The sequence below is a fragment of the Pimephales promelas genome, chromosome 1 (genome assembly GCF_988280905.1).
Source record: "Pimephales promelas chromosome 1, fPimPro1.hap1.1, whole genome shotgun sequence".
Lineage (NCBI taxonomy): Eukaryota > Metazoa > Chordata > Actinopteri > Cypriniformes > Leuciscidae > Pimephales > Pimephales promelas.
In genome coordinates this window covers 31,766,896-31,788,730 of record NC_142769.1, presented here as the reverse complement: position 1 = coordinate 31,788,730, position 21,835 = coordinate 31,766,896, and the positions used below count along the sequence as shown (strand labels likewise).

General features: G+C 38.4%; 1 protein-coding gene across 8 annotated transcripts in view; it reads left to right on the top strand.

Annotated features, from left to right (window-relative positions):
* The window catches only part of chd9 (chromodomain helicase DNA binding protein 9), a 70,108-nt gene that overhangs the window by 39,831 nt on the left and 8,442 nt on the right, over positions 1–21,835 (top strand). For 7 of the 8 annotated variants that reach the window (XM_039657157.2, XM_039657152.2, XM_039657140.2 and 4 more), the window contains 28 exons: positions 1,555–1,663; positions 2,800–2,946; positions 3,233–3,301; positions 4,595–4,650; positions 4,835–4,952; positions 5,131–5,217; positions 5,311–5,448; positions 7,083–7,204; positions 7,888–8,131; positions 8,718–8,894; positions 8,992–9,135; positions 9,232–9,487; positions 9,581–9,788; positions 11,120–11,315; positions 11,405–11,578; positions 12,729–12,914; positions 13,372–13,482; positions 13,967–14,163; positions 14,431–14,630; positions 14,744–14,903; positions 17,461–17,550; positions 18,300–18,403; positions 18,483–18,600; positions 18,723–18,780; positions 19,495–19,543; positions 19,654–19,906; positions 20,227–20,432; positions 20,547–21,410. In XM_039657157.2, coding sequence (XP_039513091.2) covers positions 1,555–1,663; positions 2,800–2,946; positions 3,233–3,301; positions 4,595–4,650; positions 4,835–4,952; positions 5,131–5,217; positions 5,311–5,448; positions 7,083–7,204; positions 7,888–8,131; positions 8,718–8,894; positions 8,992–9,135; positions 9,232–9,487; positions 9,581–9,788; positions 11,120–11,315; positions 11,405–11,578; positions 12,729–12,914; positions 13,372–13,482; positions 13,967–14,163; positions 14,431–14,630; positions 14,744–14,903; positions 17,461–17,550; positions 18,300–18,403; positions 18,483–18,600; positions 18,723–18,780; positions 19,495–19,543; positions 19,654–19,906; positions 20,227–20,432; positions 20,547–21,410 — 4,841 coding nt within the window. The remainder of the gene's footprint in view (positions 1–1,554; positions 1,664–2,799; positions 2,947–3,232; positions 3,302–4,594; positions 4,651–4,834; positions 4,953–5,130; positions 5,218–5,310; positions 5,449–7,082; positions 7,205–7,887; positions 8,132–8,717; positions 8,895–8,991; positions 9,136–9,231; positions 9,488–9,580; positions 9,789–11,119; positions 11,316–11,404; positions 11,579–12,728; positions 12,915–13,371; positions 13,483–13,966; positions 14,164–14,430; positions 14,631–14,743; positions 14,904–17,460; positions 17,551–18,299; positions 18,404–18,482; positions 18,601–18,722; positions 18,781–19,494; positions 19,544–19,653; positions 19,907–20,226; positions 20,433–20,546; positions 21,411–21,835) is intronic. The other variant, XM_039657147.2, reaches the window with a different exon arrangement.

Below are 21,835 nucleotides of genomic sequence, written 5' to 3'. Positions count from 1 at the left end.
TAGAATGTACTTCTTATGTACTTCTGTTATAATAATAATAATAATTATTATTATTATTATTATTATTATTACAGTAGAATGTTGGCTTATAATAATAATATTTGTTAATAATATTTGAGAGAGAGAGAGGCGAATGAAACCTGCACCCTGCCTCAAGCTAAACAACAGAATCTTGATTTCAGTTCGCGTTCAACACCAGGTAAAACAATTAGTCAAGTCAAGTCAAGTCACATTTATTTATATAGCGCTTTTCACGATACAGATTGTATCAAAGCAGCTTCACAGTGATAACATGAAAGTAGTACAACACAGATCAACAACATTGCTAAACACTAAATTGTTAAATTAGTTGGACTGAATTTCGTAATATCATCACCAAAGTCTCTATGACAGAAAAGGCTGCAAAAACTCTTAGTATTAAGATAATATACTAACATTACATTAATATAATACTTTTTTTTCCCCAGAGATCAAGCTTTTAAGGCCCAGCTCAATCTATTCAATGGTGCCATTTGCTCAGCGGGTGAAGGTCTCTGCGTGTTACTGTCTTTCCGCGTAGTAAAGTATTATGATTAAATAAAATACATTTTCGCTTTTGTTATTTCATCTGAATCCATAAATGAAAAGGTTTTTAATGATATCTGTGCATCATTAAATGTGAGCGAATGTTTGACTATTCTATTTTACTCTTTACTGAAAATAATATCGTAGTCTAGTCGATTAGAATAATATCAAATGTTTACAATTTATTATCTCAGGTAAATGTACAGTATAATGCCAATTACATAATCAATACAAAACATTAAATGCTCTGAAATAAAGAGAAGAGATGCGCTAACATGTGATAACAATGGAAATTTGCATTCAGAGGTTACACATTTTGAGAGCAGGAGACCATCTGCCTAGAAGACACCTTCCAATTAGTTACTTTTTGACATAGTAACTCAATATTGTAACGCATTACTTATATTAGCTTTTATTTTTATATTTTCTGGTTTCTTTTTATTTTAAGTTTTAGTTATCTGATGTTCTTTTGGCATTTCTATTTGTAATATTTATAGCTTTATTCTTTTTCCGTTGTATAGTACATAAACTCAGTTCAGTTTGTTGACAAGTTTTAATTTATTTTATTAAAGCTTTATACCAAAAGCTTTGGTATAAACAATAACTGCACTGGGAGAGAGTGTTTATGCTGCCAGTCTTTATGTGTGTGCATATTAAACAGTGACTTTACAGTTTTACAGCCTCTTGGAAACATACTGTAGATTACCTCAGGTTTCAGAATAAATGCAGAGGCATTGCCATCCATAATCATCTGATTACAAATGCCAAAATAGCTTCCTTAAAGTGACCTTCGCTAACCACTTTGTGAAGGAATATCATATAATATTAACTAGTATCTAAGTGCATCAAATCTTTTTTGGACTGGTCAATCCATGATGGATTGGTCAACAAAGCAGCCATTTTGTGTGTGTTTCCATTTCTGCTAAATGCCAGTGGGTAAACACAAACAAGTGTTAAAACAAGTCTCTTTATGTGTTCTCCTCTTTACAGGAAAATCGTTATAAAGTTCGGGAAGAAGAAGCGAAAGAAGACAGATTCCTCAGATGAGCTGTCTGATGATGACAGACCAACTCGACGATCCTCTAAAGATGACGATTCGGTGAGCTCTGGGTTTGATCTATTCTTGATACAATTGATGACTCCTTTATGCTTATATAAACATCTAACAATAAAAGTATTTGTAAGGGATCATTTCTGGAACAGTAGCACAAAACATGCATATTGTTGCTGGAGTTCCTTTAAACTGTATAATGCAGTGGTGCAGCATATGTACAGTATGTTCAGTACAAGAGCGAGAGAGACTATGATGACTGCTGTACCCTCAAATGATTTACTTATCTTTCTTCTGAAATGTCTAACCTCTCATTCTCCCCATCCATGATATACCACCCTTCTCTTTACATACTCCCTGTGTTAATTAAAGCAGTGTGCTTTTGATAACTCAGTTGTGTCATGTGCATTTTGGGAAACACTGGGGTCTTGTGGCAGAGCGGGTGGCTCTTTATTTGGTCATCCTGAGATATTCTCATCCTATCCATTTACTTTAACTCATACATATTTAGGTCATGTTATATTTGGGAGGTCAGACTCTCTCTCTCTCTCTCTCTCTCTCTCTCTCTCTCTCTCTCTCTCTCTCTCTCTCTCTCTCTCTCTCTATCTCTACTAATTTATTAAAGGGCAAAATGCGTGCATGCGCACTTTTTGTTCACCCAAAATGATATATTTAAAACCGCAAGAAGCCTCCGGGTGTAAATTCAACCCTAATGACATCATTTTTTTTTTCATAATAGGGTACTTGAGGGAAAATGTCTCCCTTAAGAACAATGTGAATTTACCTTTAAACAGTCACATGTTTAGATGATGTCTGTCTGATGATGCATCAGCCAATGTGTTATGTAATCAAAGGAAAGAAAAAAAAACATTTCCTAATTGAGTTATTATAGCACAAAATGTAAAATATTAAACGAGGGGCACCCTTACCCACAAATGTCTCAGAATCTCTTTTGATTATAATTCTTAATAATATTTATTTATTTATTAAAGTTTAATTTATTTGGACAGTTTAGTTGAATAATACAAATAACATGACAAAGTAGAATCCCTTGATGAGCATAAGAGACTTAGTTCAAAAACAGAAATATCACTGACCCCAAACATCACTGATCATTGAGAAAATAATCCAAATATACATTTGAAACCACACTCACTTGTGTGTGTGTGTGTGTGTGTTTACAGAAGCGCCGTTCGAACCGGAAGATTAAGAGGAAGAAGTATGAAGATGATTGTGAGGCTCGACTGTCTGATGAAGAAATGAAGGTCATCGTCAAAGCCAAGAAAGGCAATCCCAACGCTCAAAAACAGCCTGCAGTGCAACTCTTTGTGGTGAGAACACCGCCGTTAGCAGAGACTCGTTTCTCATGATGTATCCCAGCATTCTCAAGCAGTTCTCTGATTGTGAACATAATAATATATGTTTAGCAGGTGTAAAGCCTGTTCATCCTTTCGTGTGTGTGTGTGTGTGTGTGTGTGTGAGAGAGAGAGAGAGAGAGAGAGAGAGAGAGAGAGAGAGAGAGAGAGAGAGAGAGAGAGGGATAAAGATAAGTTGTGTGTTTTGAATATATGTATAAAGACACTTCATGATGAACTTCATGACTCTTTATGTTCATAGGAGAACCCAACTGAGGAAGATGCTGCTGTGGTTGATAAAATCATGGCATCTCGTGTAGTGAAAAAAGAGGTAAGAGTTCCACAATCCTCTATCTCTTTTATTCAATGCGTGTTTTTCTTTCGCATCTTTAAAACTGGTATTACAATGATGGTAATGTGCCCCAAATGCACCTCCTGTGAGCAGTTCTGATCATATTTTGTCAAGGGTCATTTCATGAGTACACCACGCACCATGTTGATAAAAATTAAGGCATTTCAGTGCATTGTTGTTCTGAAATATGCTGGAATTTTAACTGTTCCTCAGACTTGGCATTTCAAGCAGAATCCTCATAGTTATTTTAGGCCCCGTTTACACATTTTGGTCGATCGGATCATAAGAGGATGATGCAAAATACAGGTGTGAACGGGGTCCAAAATGTTTTGAGCTAGTCCACTTTTGACCATTTCCAGAGGTAGTCGAAAGGTAGAGGTAGTCGAAAAACGCATTCGTCCAGTTTTCATAGTTTAAAGGGTCATGTGGTCGAATGCGTACAAACAGCCTCAAAAGACTCCCTAATCTCCGCCTACTGACTTAGTGCGTAAACATAATGGGAAGCACGCTATCCAGACGGGATTAAACTTCGTCGGCTGGAGACCCAAATTTGGTTTTAAGACGAAAAACATTCCAAGCACAATTTTCTCTTACCATTCTTGATTTCTATTCTAACACACACTCACAGAGTTTGAAAAAGCTGTGTCAATTTTTTTTTCAATTAATTTTCACATTTATTAAATATTAATTTCAATAAATATAAAGTATATAATTTATTGGCTTTACATCGGCCATCGGCCATCCTGCTCTAATATATCGACATCAGCAGGTCGACCACTATTTACTCGCCCATAGACCCTCCCCTCGAAAAAATCAGGACAGAAGTGGACAAGAGACGGTTTAAAACGCCAGATATAAAAGGGTATGGTGTCCCCTTCATCTATTTGTGATCCGATGACCAAAACGCAACTTAATACCAGGTGTAAACAGGTCATTAGTTGAGTATCTGTATTAAATTTTAATCTTTGTGCTTCGCATGATCCATTCATTCATTTAGCAAATGCTTTTATCCCAAGCAAGTTGAAACATGTTCTGTGAAGTCTGCATATGGATTGGACTTCTACAGATTTTATGAGGACAGCTGCAATGTAATCACATTCCTTTTCAACTACCTCTAAATGAGCTCTGACCACTTTTCGTAGGATCACTTGAGGTCGATATTAATACGTGGTGTAAATAGGGTATATATGATTTACACAGACATAGACACATTTTGAATGTGATTTCAGACATTGTGTGTGTGTAATATTACTTTTCTTCTTCATTCAACAGGTTTCTCCTGGAGTGATGGTAGAAATTGAAGAGTATTATGTCAAATACAAAAACTAGTAAGTTAATTATGCCCTGCTTTTGTCAGCTTTTCCAGTTCTCTCTGTTAGCTTTCAAGCTGTAAAAGATTATGTTTTTCATATTGCTAATAGCCAAGAGCAGTGCAGTCATGTGTTGAGCACGCATAATTTAGCGTGTGTGCAAGGATCATTCAGTAATTATGTAAACGTGCGTGTGTTCTAGTTCATATCTTCACTGTGAGTGGGCGACGGAGCAGCAGTTAGAGAAAGACAAGAGGATCCAGCAGAAAATCAAGCGCTTCAAGATCAAACAGGCGCAGAAAGCACACTTCTTTGCTGATGTAAGGATGTCTGTGTTTGTTTGTAACTTCAGCAAACACTCTGTCCTCACTAAAAAAAAAATATTTTGTAGGATGATTTGCAGGTTAAATGCTATGTCATTTAGTCATATGACAATTATAATCACTGGAGAGATGCACAGGATTTATGTTTAATTACTAATGTGTGTGTGTGTTTCAGATTGAGGAGGAGCCATTCAATCCTGACTATGTAGAAGTGGACCGAGTTCTCGAGGTCTCATACTGTGAGGACAAGGACACCGGAGAGGTAGCGATTGCTTTGTGCATTGTATATGTGTTTGTTCACCTGGGCAGACATTTGGTGTAAGTCTCAAAGCTTTCTTTTCATATGAATGTGTAGCCGGTGGTGTATTACTTGGTGAAATGGTGCTCATTGCCATACGAGGACAGCACATGGGAGCTGAGTGAAGATGTGGACCAGAGTAAGATTGAAGAGTTCAAAAAGCTGCAGGCAGCAAAACCACACACCAACAGAGTGGTGAGACCATCTCGCTTTTGCTCTCTCTTATGCCATTATTATATTGTGTTATATTCAAATATTTATTTGTACTTGAAGTGCGCTCAACTTGATATATGCCTGATTATAACTCTCTTCTCTTATAACTCTCTAGAAATCTTGAAAAAAAAAATATAAAAAATAAATAAAGCAATGATATTATTTTATAGTATTATAAACAATCTTAAAGGCTGTCAATTGGCATTGAATTATAAATATACACTATCCTTATGAACATACCCAAGATGGCTTGAAGAACACAGATAAACCAAAATACTGTCACAATGGATGGTATGTTAATTCTCTTCATGTTTAATTAGTCAAAATGTCTCTATTTGCATTTTATTCAACTACAGCAATCACTGGATGTCTTTGTCCATATTAAGGATTTTCTGGAACGTCATAAACTTTTATTACTCCTATGAGTCTCACTTGTTGACTTTCTGCATGAGGGTGCCTGTCGGCATCGAGTATCAATGAAACAATGTGAGAGTTTAGCGCTGCGTTAAGCTCACAATCACATCATTTTATTTTGGGTAAAAATAGAAAAAAATACTGCTCTCTAATGATAAACATAGATTATCGTACACGTTTTTATCTAAATGAGTACACTTTCGGAAGCCCAGAGGGATATACATATAATAAAACAAACTTTTGTTAGGGAATGCAAAAAAGGAATATTTTCGCATTTTCAGGTCACCTGGCATACATAAAAGTCAATCCTTCTTTAAAGAAGGCGTGGTATGTTTGGACAGAATACGAGACAGAGTTCTTTATTAAATTCATAAAAGACAAAAGTATCACAGGAATACTGGATTCTAAACAAAAAAGAAATGCCACAATTAATCAAGACCTTGAAACAGATTGGAGGGTATATAAGGGGCTTTCCTTGACATTAATGCTTGGATAACATGCCCACGTCTCCTTCGTTTAAAAATAATGGCTAGTGCTGTGGCTTGGATATAAATAAAGATGACTATTGATAACAGAAGAAGAGGTGGGGGAACAAATTTGTGGTATTGTCCTTTTTTGCGCTCTCTGTTGATCAACAAGTCCTGAAGACTGGGGTGATTAACGAGTCATGTTCAAGTCCAAAAATCTTCCACACTGGCAAGCTATCCTTCTTGGAGTGCGGGTAGAGTGTCTCGTCTGTCATACTCCTATCCGACGACATGCTTTTATGCGGCAGTACCAGCTGCTCACTGTGACTGCTTGTGTTTTATGACAGGTGGCAACCAGCATTAAGGTGCAATACCGACACCTACTATACATTGGAATGTCAACCAGATGCTGGCACTGGACAATTTACATCACATTATCATATGTGTACTATTTATTTTAAATATTACAGTCATCGCCCCTAATTATAGATAAGATTAAAGATTATAGACAACGATATAACATGTTTGGAATATCACGGTTATCGTCAATACCAGTATCTCGTGACACCCACAATATAAAGTGGGCTAAGGGAACTTTAGTGTCTTTATTTAAATGTGCATGGTGAAATGGTGTACCAAAGCAGATAGCACCTTCTTAAAGTGTATCGTGGGTGGATAGTCATTTTTGGTGCTAAAATGCTGTTAACTGAATTTTCCTTGCCGTCTTTATCTAAGGAGCGTCCTCCAGCGAGTCACTGGAAGAAGCGGGAGCAATCGCGAGAGTATTGTAATGGAAACTGTCTCAGGGATTATCAGCTAGAGGGGGTTAACTGGCTTCTCTTCAACTGGCACAACAGGTAAGTAAAGCTCAGCCCTGACACACAGATCCTTCTTCTTCTTTAACTTTCCTCATATATGTCATGTCAATAAAACTACTGCGTGGAACTCCAGCATACGGTGTTCTTTTCATATGTAGACTTGTGTCTTCATGGCTTTTCTTATGTTATATACTTTGTATCTATGTCCTTTTGCTTGCGTTTCTTGTGTGTAGATTAGATAACTGAATGGCAGATAGCCAGGGTAGCTGTGTTGTGGAAGTCTAGCCTCCCATTCAGACTTTGGACAGCATTTAGACCATCAATGGCAATGATAAATCAATCAAATGACTTAAAAATGCTTTTGTACAACAGCTACAGTACTTACAAACCTAATTTGACTCAAAGATATTTCCAGCCTTTTCTGTTTTTAGTCCTTGTTTTTTTTACATGCCTAAGCTTGCTGTTTGTATTGTATGCAGTGTGTGTGTGTGTGTGTGTGTGTGTGTGTGCATGCTATAGCACACCATTTCTACTGGACCACTATCAAGAAGATCTAATGTTGTGCTTTTTTCAGTTTATTTTCATTTAATGCAATTTTTCTAATCAATTTGACACATAGTCTTGTTAGCCTGTTATATTAAATATGTATTGTTAGCCTGGTATATGTGGGAATATTAAAAAAAGCAAAAATGTGATTTTAAAAAAACTGTCAAAATTTTCAGGCGTAACTGTATTCTGGCGGATGAAATGGGTCTGGGAAAGACCATCCAGTCTATCACGTTTCTGGAAGAGATCTATCGCACAGGGATAAAGACGCCGTTCCTCATCATCGCCCCTCTCTCTACCATCACTAACTGGGAGAGAGAGTTCAGAACCTGGACGAACCTCAATGTCATAGTGTACCATGGCAGTGTGGTCAGCAGACAGATGCTGCAACAGTATGAGATGTATTTTAGAGATGCGCAGGTGAGATCACAAACTTACACACACACACACACACACACACACACACACATCAAGGCCAGCTCCACATCGATCTAGACCTCTTAACTGTAATTCAAGGCTTTTGAATTGGTTACCTTCTAGTATCATGTTTTGTAAAAGAGAAAGATAGGTGGAAAAAGCAAGACACCAACTCAATTATGGTTATTGTATTCCTTTTCAAACTAAATTTAATTTGTATCTCTGAGAATGTCCATAGAGTACTGCTAGAAATAAAAAAGTAAATGAAAATGTTAGAAATGTGTCAGCTGGTAGAAAATTTAAAACACAACCACATGGTTAATATAAATATATAATGCAGTTTTGTTAATTTTCCTGCAAAAATAACTGTATCGTGATATATACTGTTTCTGTAACATAAAAATACCCAAACCCTGATATACGAGTTCGGTCATATCATTTACCCCTAATCATTTTTTAATGGTATACCACACAAAACCTCAGGGAGCATAAAAAACAACTGTGGAAATGTTTACAGGCACTTATTATCTCTCCCATGCTCCCTTTTGCGCTCTCTCTCTCTCTCTCTCTCTCTCTTTCCCCCCAACAGGGTCGTGTGATAAGAGGTGCATACCGGTTTCAGGCGGTCATTACAACATTTGAGATGATTTTGGGAGGCTGTCCAGAGCTTAATGCAATAGACTGGCGCTGTGTCATCATTGATGAAGCCCATCGGCTCAAAAATAAGAACTGCAAGCTACTGGAGGGCTTCAAACTTATGAGTCTGGTACAAATGAGACAATATTACACCTATTTACAACTTGTGACAGTTGTCATTTACCCTCAATTTTTTACTTGATATCTGTTGACCTTTTGTCCCGTAGGAGCATAAGGTGTTGTTGACGGGCACTCCCCTACAAAACACGGTAGAAGAACTCTTTAGTCTGCTGCACTTCCTGGAGCCGACCCGCTTCCCTTCTGAAAACCTCTTCATGCAGGAATTTGGAGACCTCAAGACTGAGGAGCAGGTGCTGCATTTGTATATACTTTATATATTACTGTGTATGAATTAATATGTATGTTCTGTATATATTAACTCCATTGGTATATGCGTGCACATGTAGGTCCAGAAACTCCAGGCCATCCTGAAACCGATGATGCTGCGTCGTCTTAAGGAAGACGTGGAGAAGAAGTTAGCCCCTAAAGAGGAGACCATCATCGAAGTGGAGCTCACCAACATCCAGAAGAAATACTACCGCGCTATACTTGAGAAGAACTTCTCGTTCCTTGCTAAAGGCGCTGGCCAAGCCAACGTCCCAAACCTGCTCAACACCATGATGGAACTGCGGAAATGCTGCAACCATCCCTACCTCATCAAAGGTACTACCACATAAAACCACACTGCTGTCAAACCTAACACACCTTCAATAGGCAAGGTCCTAAGAAGTCTCTCGCTCTCTCTTTTGCTTTCAGGGGCTGAGGAGAAGATCTTGGAGGACTTCAAGGTGTACAGCCCCACAGCAGTAGATTTCCACCTGCAGGCTATGATTCAGTCTGCAGGTAAACTCGTTCTCATTGATAAGCTGCTCCCCAAGATGAAGGCCGGTGGACACAAAGTACTCATCTTCTCTCAGATGGTGCGCTGCCTGGACATCCTGGAAGACTACCTCATCCAGAGAAGGTGGGAATCAAAAACAAGAATTTACATAAACGTAAAGCGCAAAAACATGTTTGGTACCTGTAAGTAGAGGTGTATTTCATTGCCGCGGCTCTCGTTGTGTTCACACAGGGTTCATGGGGTTTTAACTGCATTTTGTGATGTTCTGCCCTGCTGAATTTGTTTTAGATACCTACAGGATTATATATGCCGTTTTAACAAGTGGCCTAATCTGCTTTTTTGGCAGAAGTTCAATGCCAAAGTTTGCTTACCCCAGTTTGAGTTGAGTTCACGTGTTCCTTATCTTTCTAGGCCTGTATACAGAGCTCTTTGCTGTTGAACCCCTTAGCACCATGATATCACGTGACAGCTCAGTGCAGTGGCTAGGATTAGTTTATTTCCTAAGGAAAAATTCTCATTGATGCTTGTCTCAGCTTGTCTTTGACAATCTAACAGTATATACAGTGTACCATTTGTGAACAGTGTTTTGTATATTGGTTAATGCAGCTAGGGTCCAGCAGGAAACAGACACTCCAGGGACCACACATCAGGCACTCAGTCCCAGAGGCACAGCTCTGCCCAAAGTGGGTCAGAGAAAGCAGGAAGTTACAGAGGGGGAAATAGGAGATTGTTACTGTTAATAAAAATAGAAGAGGAGATCAAGGACATGAGTGGAAAGAATGAAAGAAAGAAAGAGTGACTGAAATGATGATTAGGGATAGGAAAGAGGTTTACGAGTGAGCTTGAGACATACTGATGCAACGTTGTTATTGGATAAACATTATGCCAGAGATGATGGCTATACAGCTTAACTTGTATTGAACCTGGAATATTCCGTTTACAAATTCTGTTCCTTATGTAAAGACAAAAAATATATGCAAGTTGTTTCAGTTATTTTGGATGGCACTCAAAATATATAGGATCATGTGAATGTGTTGATACATATATTTATAGCAGTGTAAATCTTCTGTATATTAACGTTTTTTTTATCACGGATTTCACAAAAAATATTAAGCAGCACAAATGTTTTCACCATTGATAATAATAATAAAATTATTCTTGAGCAGCATCAGAATGATTTCTGAAGAATCATGTGACACTGAAGACTGCTGAAAATTCAACTTTGCCATCATAGGAATAAATTACATTTTAAAATACAAAACAGTTATTTTATATTGTAATAATGTTTCACAATACTACTGTTTCTACTATATTTTTCAGTCTTGGTGAGCATAAGATTTCATAAACTTTTAAACGCTGCTGTATGATTGTATGATTTTTGTGCACCTACTGTGTGGAAGTGCTCAATAAAGTACATTGATCTGTAATTTCTAAGTCAAACTGACCTTTTTCAGATACCTCTATGAGCGGATAGACGGCCGTGTACGTGGGAACCTCCGTCAAGCAGCAATTGACCGCTTCAGTAAACCGGACTCAGATCGATTCGTCTTCCTGCTGTGTACACGGGCAGGTGGTCTCGGTATTAACCTCACAGCTGCTGACACCTGTATCATCTTTGACTCTGACTGGAACCCACAGAACGACCTGCAGGTACACACACACACACACTTCAAAATAAAAAGGCATTGTAGATGTTCCTGTTGGCTCACCTTTCTTTTTTTCCCTTGTCTGTTCCACAGGCTCAGGCTCGCTGCCACAGGATTGGTCAGAATAAAGCTGTTAAAGTATATCGACTAATCACACGCAACTCATATGAGCGTGAAATGTTCGATAGAGCCAGTCTGAAGCTGGGATTGGATAAAGCGGTGCTTCAAAGCATGAGTGGACGGGACAACAGTCTAGGAGGAGGAGGGGTAAGCCGTCAAATGTCAGCCGTGTACCAGGGTTTTCTCTAACCCACGATGTGGTTCTCTACATAGAGATTTTCATAATGGATGCTGTGGGCCAGTGGTATTCAAATGGCTTGGTTCTGTCCGGACCGCTGGACGTAATTGTGACATTTTACTATTTCTACTGATTAAAGTGAGCAGTACTTCAAAACAATGGAGCAGTTCACACCAAAAGTGTTTAGGGTCGTTTATGGTAATGATCTTTCACCGCTATGTCTAATATTTTTGTCTAGAGCCAATCACAATTCATTTCCTTTCAGTTTCTTGCACTTTGCGTCTCTCTCCTGCTAAAAAGATGCAAAGCGCCATAAGAGCTGCAGATGATGTGGTTATTTTAACTACAGCGAGCAACAAACTAGATACTTTTGCTAAAACGCTGCAGAAAACAAGAATGCAGCAAATATAATTATTTTTATCTGTCATACAGATGATGCTGACTGTTTAATTAAACCAGGTTTGTGAGAAGTTAGTGCATGGCTCCTTTAGATTTATTTTTTTCATGCATTTAGCATTATTAATCAGCATATTAAGAGCATTTCATAATAAAAGTTTGGATCATTTGGAAAGTTATTTTAGAAATGACAAGTTTTTTTCTCATGATGAGAGTTTTGATTTATTAGATTTTGTACATTGTTTGTTTTTGGTAGTTTATTACTTTGAGCAAAATGGTCCCTACGTTTCTTAAGAAGTAAACCCTCCAGCCCCAATATGTTTTTTTTTTTCAGTCCCAAGGCCTTCTTTGTGTCATACACAAAGGTGTCTAAATGTAAAAAGGAAAAAATAATAATGATCATCTGAAAACATCTGATCTAACTGTTTTATATTCATACCCAGTTGAGAGAAATATTTGCTTTTTTCGTTAAATATTGGTAACATTTTGTAGACATCACTGCTTTGGCTCCTGGGGCCCAAGATTCTCAACTTTGATTACTGTTTTGATTGTTTAGAATTGTTTCTTTAAAAAGTACTACGGCCTCCCCAATGGAAATATGTAACTGTTTCAAAACATTGTTGTCCGGATCTGCGCTGGGAAGGAAATATAGAGGCAACATCTTTTGGAACTTTAATTGAACACCCCTGCTGTAGACAAATCTAGTTTCCTCCATCTTTATAGCAGATGCAACAGCAGCTCTCTAAAAAGGAAATTGAGGACCTTCTACGACGTGGTGCTTACGGTGCCATCATGGATGAGGAAGATGAGGGGGCGAAATTTTGTGAAGAGGACATTGACCAAATCCTGCAACGCAGAACCAAGACCATAACTATTGAATCTGAGGGCCGGGGCTCCACATTTGCCAAGGTCAACTTCCTTATTTTATCTTTTATTTCTTATGTCTAAAAGTATTGATTGGCTGCACACATTTAACTAAAAAGGACAACTGAAAATAAAGAAATTCAGACAAATATAAGTTTTTACCTTTGTTCAATAAAATATATATTTTAATTAAATTCAATTTTTATTTTTATTTACGGTACAATAGTATTATTACAATAATATTCGTATTTAATAATACCATAAAACCGTAAAAACTATTATTATGTTATAATGAATAGGTCAATAAAAGCCTTTAACATTTTTTAAATGTTTTATTTTCTATGCAAATGCACTCCAATCACCCCAAATGATAAATTATAATTTGTATTCTAATTTCATTTCATTTTTTTTTTTATCACATTATCATATTTTTTATTCAATTCTTATGTGCATAATGTGCTTATACCTTATTTTAAAGACATTATGTTTGTTGTGCCCACAGGCCAGTTTTGTAGCTTCAGGGAATAGAACAGACATCTCTCTGGATGACCCCAACTTCTGGGACAAGTGGGCAAAGAAAGCAGAGATTGACATGGAGACTGTCAATGGCAGAGTAAGTTATACACAAACTTTTCCATTTGAATTCATAGTTTCACACACAGTAGAGAAGAGGAGCCCACATCCACCAGGCAGTTCAGGTCAATATGTATACAAAATTCTCTCCAGTACCAGAATTACTTTGAGAACGGTTTGCCTAGACATACTGTATGTGTTAATACAAAATAAGGAATCAAGTAATGGAAAGCTATATTGAGTATCAATGGCTGATGGGAAAACCCCCAGAAATTAGATTTTGAGCAGAGATGCTTTGCTGTAAGAAATGATAGGATGCTGGCTAACATGATTTAATGTAATCTACTTTGTGAAATTAACTCAATCATTGTTTTGTGTGGGCTCTTTTGTGTTTTAGTTGTAAGTGCTGTACTTAAGAGTGCATAATGATTTGGCGGTTGGTGTTATTTAAATGCATAGCACTTTGTAAAGGTGTGTCAGTGGTTCTGTTTTCACTTGTGCCTTTTGATGTGGTTTTGCTACAGAACAGTCTGGTGATCGACACCCCTCGGGTTAGGAAACAGACCCGACCGTTCAGCGCCACTAAGGACGAGCTGGCCGAGCTCTCTGAAGGGGAGAGCAGCGGAGACGACAAACCCAAACTCCGCCGGCCACACGACCGTCTCAACAGCTATGGTCGCACTGAGTGCTTCAGGGTGGAGAAAAATCTCTTGGTTTATGGGTGAGTGATGGCTGGTGGTCTGCTGATATGGGTTTTGGTGATTGTGTATGGCAGTACAATAGCTACACTACTGTTCAAAAGGGTCTGTAAGATTGTTTTAGAAAGACGTCTCATATGCTCGCCATGGCTGCATTTATTTGATCAAAAATGCAGTAAAAACGGTAATATTGTGAAATATTATTACAAATGAAAAATAACTGTTTTCTATTTTAATATGTTTTAAAATACCATTTATTTCTGTGATTGAATTTGTTTCTATGGTCATAGGTGGGGCCGCTGGAAGGACATCCTGACTCATGGTCGCTTCAAGCGACAGCTTAGTGAGCGTGACGTAGAGTATATCTGCAGGGCGCTCCTGGCGTACTGCCTCGTTCATTACCGTGGAGACGACAAAATCAAAAGCTTCATGTGGGATCTGATCGCTCCCACAGAGGACGGCAGGACCAAGGAACTTCAGAACCATTTGGGTATGAGGACTGAAGTGTCGTTATTAATGAATATAATTCGCTTTTGCATTTGGATCGTGTCAGGAGATTAATGAATCTCTCGTCATTTAGAGTTTTGAATGTGACTTGCGCAGGTTTATCGACTCCAGTACCGCGAGGGAGAAAGGGAAAGAAGATGAAGATTCAGTCCAGCTCATTTGACATCCAGAAGGCAGAGTGGATCCGAAAACACAACCCAGAACACATGTTGTCTGATGATGGGTACAAGAAACACCTGAAACACCACTGCAACAAGTGAGTATTGCACAGTCTTCAGTGTCACATGGTCTTTCAGATCTGATTCTAATAAGCTGGTTTGGTGCTCATGAAATTAATGTTCCTATTATTACCAGAGCCAAACACTGCCTAGTTTTTTTTTTTTTCAGGATTCTCTGATAATTTCAAAACAAGAGCATTTGTCCAATTTTAGTTTAATGCATCCTTTCTGAATAAAAAAAAATAATAATGCCCTCAAACTTTTGGAACAGTACTGTAAATGCGCTTTTTTCCACAATCTGATGTAATATTCACTGGCATATGGCTGCATTATGCAACAACAAGCAACCAGAAGTCAATAGTTTTCAATAAAAGTTGCTTTTTTGTTAGCAACTGATGGTAATGCAATGTAGGCATGTCTGGTCTTGACAAAGTTGAGAAAAAATGAGCTGTGATGTTCAAGATGAGAGGACTTCATACCAATATGCATGAAGACACTGAAGCTCACAGATCCATCATCTGTGATGTACTGTAGTCAAGTGTTGGCAAGACAGAAGGAGAATTAATATTACTGTGAGCGTTTTCAGTGTTATGGTTTATTTCTGCCCACTTACAGGCATTTCAAATTTTAAAAAATAAATGATGCAGGAAAAGCCATATCTTCCGCCATGAATGCAACGAGAAATTGCATTTTGAGTGATTTTGATTCCTGCATTCATAATTATCCATCTTGTCTCTGTCATGATTTATTGTGCCGCCAACAAATAACGTTAGGCTATTTAGCAACAGCAGTGCACTTTCCTACTTGTGAACGCCTGATTAGATGGATATCTGCTGCTCTGGAAGTGTGTGATGGGGTGATAAAAGGGGACATCCTATTTAAGCACACACTGACTGGCCCACTCACACACTGGTTTAGGGGGTTTTCACCTAGTTGGGAGTGGGAAATAAGAGGTTGTTTTCAGGTCACACTCTTCAGTTCTTATTGCTTAAAAGTTGTCAAACTCATGATCAAACCTGGTGGTGAATCTGGCTGGCTGTGCTAAGTTAACACTCTTTTTCCATTTGTTTGTCACAAATGCTTGTACGGTAAATCCATGCACTAGAAAGCAGAGGAAGTTACATCATATACACTGTACTTCTTGTCATGTTATAAATGAGCTGTTATAAATTGTGCTCTGATAATTGGACTGTTCTGGATCAGGATATTTGTGTGTGTGGAGGGAGTTTATTACTGTAAGGCTGGTTTTGCATCCAGGGCTTTCTGCCATTGGAGAAAGTTCCCCATTGTTGAGTTTGCTGTCCTCTTTTAACACACAAACACACACAAGTGGTGACCTGGGACACAGCTGTCAGCTTTGCATACATCTGCAGATTCCGTTGGGTCTGGAATGCCACTAATGTTAGGGTGAAAGTGTGAGGTTTTTTTAGAATGAAAGAGGATGAGTTGTATCTCATTTCAGTGATTGCGTGGACCCACATGAATAAGCTTGGATGTAAAGTTCTAAAAACCCAAGTCATGCTGAGTAGTCCACATGAAAGAACGTTTTTTAAACATTTACATTTCCAACATTCACTGTCATTTTCATTCATGTCCTCTGAAAAACAGCAACTTGCATTAAACAGGAATGATTTCTGGTCACTTTGTGTCTGAAAAACACTGTGTTAACACTCATGAACACCAGCTGTTACATCAGAATGTACACATAAGTACCTTTACACTACTGTTTAAAAGTTTGGGATGGGTAGGATTTTTTAAATGTTAATGAAAGAAGTCTATTTTGCTTGCTCACCAAAGCTGTATTTACTGTAATTGATCGAAAATGCATAAAAGTAGCATTGTGAAATATTTTTACAATTTAAAATAGCTGTTTTCTATCGGTGATGTCAAAGCTGAATTTTCAGCATCATTTCAGCATCATCAGTCTTCAGTGTCACATTATCTTTCAGAAATCAGTCTAATATGCTGATTTACTGCTTAAGAAACACTATTGATGTTATTGTTTCTGATTAATAGAAAGTTCAAAAGAATTTTATTACAAATGGAAATCTTTTCTAATATTATAAATATATTACCTGTCACTTTTGATCAATTGAATGCATCTATGCTGTATGCAACTCTTAATTTCTTTCAAATAATATATTGTATAATTTATGTAATTTTGTATAGTTGTTTATGTATTAAATATGTGACTCCAGTATAATTAACCTCTTAGTGTGTAAAGGCAAAAGTCTGTCTTTGAATTGATAGGAAAACCTAGGATTTCACATTATTGTTCACATAATATTTTCAGCGGTACACTTGAGATTATACAACTGCTGCCATGAATGCCTAGCTGTTACAGACTGTTACAGTGGAAGTTCCCTGTTATAGTACATTTTAGCAAAGGATGCTCTTTATAGTCAGCGCTAACATGTAAAAATACAGTACTATGTATGGAATTGTGCAGTAATGCTTCCTCATGAAGGGATGTGGACAGTTTGGCATTGTTTTACTGCATAAGAGAAAACTCTGTATTTACTAGTGAACGTGTTGTGGGTTTCTGTGTGTGTGTGTGCACTTTGACCTCAATCTCTCTGTGTCTTTGTCTGGTAGGGTGCTGTTAAGGGTCAGAATGCTGTACTATCTGAAACAAGAGGTGATTGGAGCACAGTGCCAAAAAGTGCTGGACGGAGTAGATGCCAGGTAAGCTTTGGAATTACCTTATTACTTCACTGGTCTGGGGGAAAAAACAAGAGTGTGTTCTGCATTTGTAGTACCAATAGTGGTAAAAGTAGCAGTACCAGTAGTTTTTAGTAGTAGTAGTTTTTTTGAGAGGGTTTAGAAAAGTGTAAGAAATTGAATTGTTATTAGTATAAAAAATTGTTGTATGTATTTTTCAAACCATATAAAATGGATCAAAATCTAAAAATGTACAAGGTTTCAGAAGACTTTTACTAATGTATTCCCTTAGATTTTAGGATTATAGATACCGGTACTGTAGGTGTTCTCTGAACTACACCAGTATTAGTCAGTTTAAGCCAGTTTGATCTGTAAGATAAACATTAAAGCGCCATCTGCTGTTCTGCTGAGGAAACTTCAGGAATGTTAGCATGTAATACTAATACCAGCATTTAAAGGAACAGTTCACCAAAAATGAAAACTGCCATCATTTACTCACCTCATGCAAATTTAAACCCTTGTGAAACACAACAGAAGAAAGTCCAGAATGTTCTTTTGGACTGTTCAGGACTGGAGCTGTTGAACTACAACAAAGGCACCATAAAGTACCATAAAACATTTTTCACAGCTATGAAAAGGGAACATTTTCTGTGAATGACAATATTAGACTTAAATTTTGGTCCGTTCCAAAATAGACAAAGAAAATAAACAGCTGTAGACTAAAACATACAGCAAAGCTACTGGTTGAGGATGTTTCCTTTGCTATCTATCAGTGAGATCGAGATCTGGGTTCCTGAGCCGGATCATTCAGAGATGCCTGCTCTGTGGTGGGACATGCTCTCGGACAAATGTCTGCTATTAGGAGTGTATAAGCACGGTAAGTCTGATCAGCTCTGATGCGCTCGAGGCTTTATGTGTGGGTACACACTTTTAACTAATGTCTGTATGTGTTGTAGGTTATGAGAAGTACAACACTATTCGTGCAGATCCAGCACTGTGTTTCTTAGAAAGGGTTGGTCGGCCAGACGAGAAGGCCATCGCTGCTGAACAGAGAGGAAATGACTTTATAGATGGGTAAGGGACACAAACATGTGTTCCATTCATACAGATAGAGGAAGTCTGTTATCAGTTTCTGTCAGATGTACCTCTCGGAGGTGTTTGTAACTGTGTTTGTTTGTGTGTGTGTGTTTGTGCAGGGATGTGGACGACCCTGAGTATAAGCCCGCTCCAGCTTTGCTGAAGGACGATATGGAGGTACGCAAGTGGAAGAAAGCAAAATGTCCCTGATAAGACTGTTACACCCACGAGCGCACACACAAGCTCATAAATAATATGAACTAGTGTGACAGCAGGGATGGGCAAATTTTACAATTCATGAGTTGAATTGAAAAGGCCACACCCAACTGGATGTTCAATTGGAATGACACGGGGAGGAATGTAGTCTTAATTCAGTAAACACGGTCACAAAACAAAGGTGTTTCATTTGACTAAATAACAGCCTATTTGTTCTCTGATATGTAGAATACCTTTTTCCTTCTCTGTTTTTCTTTTTTCATATTTTTAAATTTAGTCATGCAGCATTACAAAATGTTTTCAGATATTATAAACAATTGACACCAATATTTGAATTTGATTTATAAAAAATATGCTGTATAAGGAAATTCAATATAATAAAATATAATGCTTAATCACATATATAATCGAATTAAGCATTATATTTTATTAAGCATTATAATAAAATATAATGCTTAATTTGATTATATATGTAATTATATTATAAATGTCATCTAATGTTTCTGGAAATACCTCGCATGGTGTGTGTGTATGGTAAAATACAGTAATTCATACTGAAATGTACTGTTAAAAAGTACATTTACAGTGGTGATGAGTTTCTTATTTAATTTCCTTTTAATTTGAACTTTCAGTGTGTGTGTGTGCTATAGTGTTAAAATTTGCTCTTACCTCTAGGACGATGCTTCCTCCCCGGGAGACCTGGTTATCACTGATGCAGGCGGAGGTATAGACAAACTATAGTGTTTCCCATTCCCTTTTTTTAATAAACCTCTACTTTGCTTTGAGTTAATATTAAGTTATTGTTAGTCATCAGTGGTGTGTTTGTTCATGCAGAAGGAGGGTCTGTATTAGATGGTGGAGGTGGGTCTCTGGGTGCTGGCTCAGGGGTGTACTGGCCCTCACCCTCCACGCTGACAGCCCGACTGCGGCGTCTGATCACCGCATCTCAGCGATTCACCAAGAGCAGACAGATACTTCAAATCCACCAGACACAGCAGGCTACGACCCCAGCCCTCTACGCTCTGCCTCCCACCATCAGCGACACACTCAATCCCAAAATTGCTGCTAAGATTGAAAGACAACAACGGTGAGAGGCTTAAGAAAACATCGTAATATCATAACGTTTTCTGATTAAACTAAATAAAGTTCATCCCAGTGTTTTAACCAATTAGATTAATGCGAAATATAGCTTGTGATAGGGAGTTATTTAATAATAAATAACAAAAACTTCTTGAATCTATGACTTGCATTTAAAAAAAAACAAACTTAAATACTTGGTGTACCATTAATAGACTTTATTTGTAACATACCTCTTTGTAAAATGTATTATCTTTTCTTAAAGCAATGATGTTTGTGGGCCAATAACTCTAAGAATTCATCCTTTTTTTTAAAAAAAATTCTCAATAGGTGGACACGGAGGGAGGAGGCCGATTTCTACCGTGTGGTTTCAACATTTGGGGTAGTTTTTGATCCAGATTTGGGCCGTTTTGACTGGACCAAGTTCAGAGCCATGGCTCGACTGCACAAGAAAACTGATGAGAGTCTTCACAAGTACCTGTGTGCCTTTATTGCCATGTGCAGGAGGGTCTGCCGCCTACCAGCTATAGAGGGAGGTGAGTGCCACAATCATCTAAACATGCTCACACACTTGTATTGCTTTTCTGCCGGTCTCCCAATGCAATAGCTTGTGCTCTTTCATCATCAGTTTGTGTTTTCTCTTCCATCAGATATGGTGGACTCCTCTCTTGCTATTCAACCAATCACAGAGGAGCGTGCGTCCCGTACCCTATACCGCGTGGAGTTGCTGCGGAAGATAAGAGAACAGGTGTTGCGTCACCCGCAGCTTTATGAGCATCTCGCACTGTGCCAGCCTGGACCGGATCTTCCAGTGTGGTGGGAAGCAGGATCACACGATCGAGATCTTCTCCTTGGTGCGGCCAAGCACGGAGTCAGTCGAACAGACTACCACATCCTCCGTGACCCGGAGCTGTGCTTTATAGCGGCTCAGAGAAACTACAGCCAGAACAAGGGAACTGTCTCTCAAGCCCAGAATCAGACGCATTCGCTGGGACAGTGTCACATCCCGGCCCCCCTCCAACACATTCAGCCTAAAGAGGCTTCTGCTTCACCACTCCTAAACCAAACTGAACTGAAGGAGGAGCTGATGTCAGAGGGAGAAGAAGAGCGTATAGAGCGAGAGCCCAAGATGGAGATACCCTCCATCAGACCACCTACACCTTCAGGAGTGGACGAGAAAGATAATGTCAACAAAGCGGGAGAGAGCGAGAGTCGAATGGTGGCGGCCAGGACGAAACCGCTCACGCCGAACTCGGTTACTCGAAAACAGAAGAAACTGAGTAAGCGGAGCCGCAGAGAGGCCAGGAGGGGGTCGGGATCAGACTCGGGGGGCTCCTCGTCCAGCTCTTCGTCAAGTTCTTCATCGAGATCTTCTTCCTCATCCTCATCTTCGTCACGGTCAGGATCCAGTTCCTCGTCCTCGTCTTCCTCCTGTTCTTCGGGCTCCTCGTCTTCATCATCATCCTCATCCTCATCTTCAGAAGACAGTGACAGCGAAGAGGTACCAAAGAACGGTAGGTTTTCTAATGAACTTTAGTTGTATCTCAGCCTCTGCAGTAACTATAGGACTACTTCAGCACTCCTAACAAGTACACAACTCTTGGTTGTGCTACACTAGTCCAATCCATGTCAGGTGTTGAGTCGGCTCACTTACGCATTAATGTCCAGTTATTAGGATTTGAAAGCATTTAGCAGGTCTTTTGGAGAGTAGATCTTGCCCACCCTAGGGACTATTTTAAAAGAGAGATGCTTATATATTCATTTAATTTGTATATATTCAGTGTGGTATACTGTAGTATACAGCACATATATGGTAAACTGCCTGCTATTTATTAAAAATAAGCATGTAATTAAATAGTTTATAATGATAAGCATTTCTTTTTTTATTTTTATTTTATTGATTTTTTTCAGTGACATAACAAAATAAGAGGTACCGATT